We start from the raw sequence: 3,026 nt of genomic DNA, 5'->3' as shown, positions 1-3,026 counted from the left end.
CTTGCTAGGGAGTCATCCACACAGGCAGGCCTGTCTTCTGAGTCCCTGGTCCTGTCATCCCCACGTGTAGGGCAGACGCTACGCCCAGGGGTTTTGCGTTCTCCCGCGCCATCTGCCTGTGCCACGTGCCTCAGTACCGTGTCTGCAGGGCGAAGCGTCCCTGGGGGCCGGGGGTGCCTGGACAGTGGCCATGAGGCACACGGTGTCACCAGGGTTTCAGAACTGCCCTGGGTCAGGCCGGCGCTCGAGTAGTGGCTGCCTCTCACGGGCCAGGCCTTTCGAGTGCTTAGGCACGTGCCTGTGTGTGCGTGCCTACACGCATGTGCCTGTGTGTGGGATTTTCTGTGTCCGCTGCTCTGCCCGCCTTGCAGGTGTGTGCATGTATTTTTGGGGGGGGGTCACCCCTGCTGTCTGCCCCAGGCCCTGCAGTCCTGTGGGGAAGGCCGGGCACCTGGGGCTCCTCTCTGTCTCCAGCTGGTGGGTTTGGAGGGGGGAGGGAGGGGGCACAGGCATGGCCCTGGGGTACGTCCCCGAGAACCAGGTGAGAAGCCGGGCCGGAGCCCCCCTGACCTGACGGCTGGCCGTGCGAGCTTGGCAGGGCTGGTTTAGTTGGTGTGAACTCAGGGTCGTGGGAACCCTTCACCTCAGAGCAGGGTGGAGCCCCTCACCTTGGAGCAGTGGAGGGGGGCGTCTTCAGGGCAACGCTGAGGGCTTTTAGCAGAAGGAAGTGAGGCCGTGCGGGGGTAGAGCCGATGCAGCCACAGCCCACCCTCGCCAACGGGGCTCCCTGGTGGGGCCGCTGCATTGAGGACCACGTCTCAGGGCTCCTGTCCGTCAGGCCAGCACCACAAGGTCCTGAAACCCCATCTTCCAGGTGTGTGCAGGGCTAAGAGCTCGGGCCACACTGTGTCCTGGATGCATCAGGTCCTTGCCAGGCACCACATGCAGCCGGGGGGCTGGGCCGGGACACCCCACTGCTGTGGCAGGAGGCCAGCTGTGCGTTCCCCGGTCCTCCAGGTGGGGCGGGGCCCACACAGACCCCAAGCCCTCTGCCTGCCCGAGAGAGCTCCTGCTGGCCTGGGTGGGAAGAGGCCAAGTGCGAGGTCCCAGAGCCGGCCCCTCTGTGCCCCCTGGTCCTTGAGGCCCTTCCCCTGGGTGGGCGGGGCAAGGCAAGTGGAGAGGCCTCCGTGTTGATCATGTCGATTCGCTCCTGCTGTCCTTTGTGTCCCCCAGATGCGACAAGGCGCCTTCCTGGTGAACACAGCCCGGGGCGGGCTGGTCGACGAGAAGGCGCTGGCCCAGGCCCTGAAGGAGGGGCGGATCCGGGGCGCAGCCCTGGACGTGCACGAGTCGGAGCCGTTCAGGTGCCTCCTGGCGACACCCTGGGTGGTCCTTGGACAGCACGTCTCCCAACCGGGCCCCCACCCAGCCTTACGCCCCACGCTGGCCACTGGCCGGAGTGGGGCTGGGCCTGCCACCACGCGTAGTCTCCAGGCCCCAGCCGAGGGTCCAAGGACACGGCGTCCTTGGGCTTGGTGTCCAGCCTGAGCCACTGCTCCAGGCAGGCTTGCCCCCGGGGCCCGGCCGGGTCTCAGCGGGCGTGTGACTGGTGCTGTAGGTGGGGAAGGGGAGGGCTCAGACCCGCGCTCCATGCCGAGCACTTCGGGGTGCCACGTCAGTGGGTTTGCCCAGGTGCACGAGGCAGCTGACCCTCATGTGGCCGCGTCTGTAGAGGCCCCGCACCGAGAAGCCGTTCTGGGTCGGCAGCTAGCCCCTGGTTTGTCAGCTTTGCCGGGAGGGCCTGGAGGCCCTGCGGCTCTGGGGACCAGCGCCCTCGCCTGCAGGGAGGGCTGGGGCAGTGTCCCCGCTGCTGTCAGGGGCCCGTGGGCAGGTTTGACCATCCTCGGGTCCCCTGGTCTGACCCAGGGGTGAAGTGTGGGTCCAGGCAGGGTCAGGCACCCCCCACACTACCCTGACCTGCTCTGTGCCATTCGTAGCTTTAGCCAGGGCCCCCTGAAGGATGCGCCTAACCTAATCTGCACCCCCCACGCGGCCTGGTACAGCGAACAGGCCTCCATCGAGATGCGGGAGGAGGCGGCCCGGGAGATCCGGAGAGCCATCACAGGTGAGAGCTGCGGGCAGACCCTGGTGCGGCCCCTTCGGAGGCCTGCACCGCTGGGCCGCCAGAGGGACCTCTGCTCCCCGCCACTCGAGGCCGAGGCCGCGGAGCTGAGACCGACCTGCGCCAGGGCGGGTCCACACCCTTCCGCACCCTGCCAGGCCCCCAAGTGCAGAAGTCGGCACTCGGCTTCCACACGGTGCTCCCCACACAGCCCTCGGGTCCTCCTCGCACAGCACGTTGACGGTGCCCGGTCTCTGTCGCCCGTGTGAGAATTCAGCACGCGTGTCCTCCCTCACCCCGCGTTTAAAAAGTCTGGCTGTGCTTGTGAACCTGGGCTGGGCCTTTGCTGCCCTCCAAAATCCCTAGCCCCGGCAGAGAGCTAAGGGCACCGCTCGGTGCTGGGGGCTCCCTGAGCTGCGAGGTGACCGCACCCAGGACCGGTGCCTGCTGGGCCTGAGGGTAGGGAGAGACCCTGAGCCCCTGGGTCCTCGCTGCAGCCGCCGCACACGCACTGCCCTTCCTCCTTCCGCCGCATTTCCCAGGCCGGATCCCCGACAGCCTGAAGAACTGTGTCAATAAGGATCACCTGACAGCGGCCACCCACTGGGCCAGCATGGACCCGGCTGTGGTGCACCCCGAGCTCAACGGGGCCGCCTACAGGTGAGCGGGGGGCGGGGACACAACGCTTCCGTGATGACTGCGGGTGGGGCAGGGGCGTGGGGGGCCCTCAGGCCTGGACGTGCATGCGCAGAAGGGCAGGGCGCGGGAGACCGAGCTGGATGGCCTTTCTGGCCTGGAGGCGCCAGACACGTGGGCAGAGACCACCCTGGAATCGGGAGCGAGGGGAGGAGTCGGGGGCGGTTCCCAAAGGCCCCGCCTAGCAGGACCCCTCCCCGCCCCGACT

At 68.0% G+C, this 3,026-nt stretch overlaps 1 protein-coding gene across 1 annotated transcript; it reads left to right on the top strand.

Annotated features, from left to right (window-relative positions):
- Nucleotides 1–1,193: 1,193 nt before the first annotated feature.
- On the top strand, nt 1,194–2,820 carry LOC121024244 (C-terminal-binding protein 1). The gene is made up of 3 exons (XM_040466507.1): nt 1,194–1,364; nt 1,998–2,125; nt 2,665–2,820. Exons 1-3 carry the CDS (start codon nt 1,234–1,236, stop codon nt 2,784–2,786), a joined length of 381 nt encoding a protein of 126 aa, XP_040322441.1. The 5' UTR covers nt 1,194–1,233; the 3' UTR covers nt 2,787–2,820.
- Nucleotides 2,821–3,026: the final 206 nt, after the last annotated feature.

Source organism: Herpailurus yagouaroundi, unplaced genomic scaffold, assembly GCF_014898765.1.
Source record: "Herpailurus yagouaroundi ecotype Mexico unplaced genomic scaffold, PumYag 61638, whole genome shotgun sequence".
Taxonomy (NCBI): Eukaryota; Metazoa; Chordata; class Mammalia; order Carnivora; family Felidae; genus Herpailurus; species Herpailurus yagouaroundi.
This window is presented reverse-complemented; position numbering and strand designations above follow the sequence as displayed.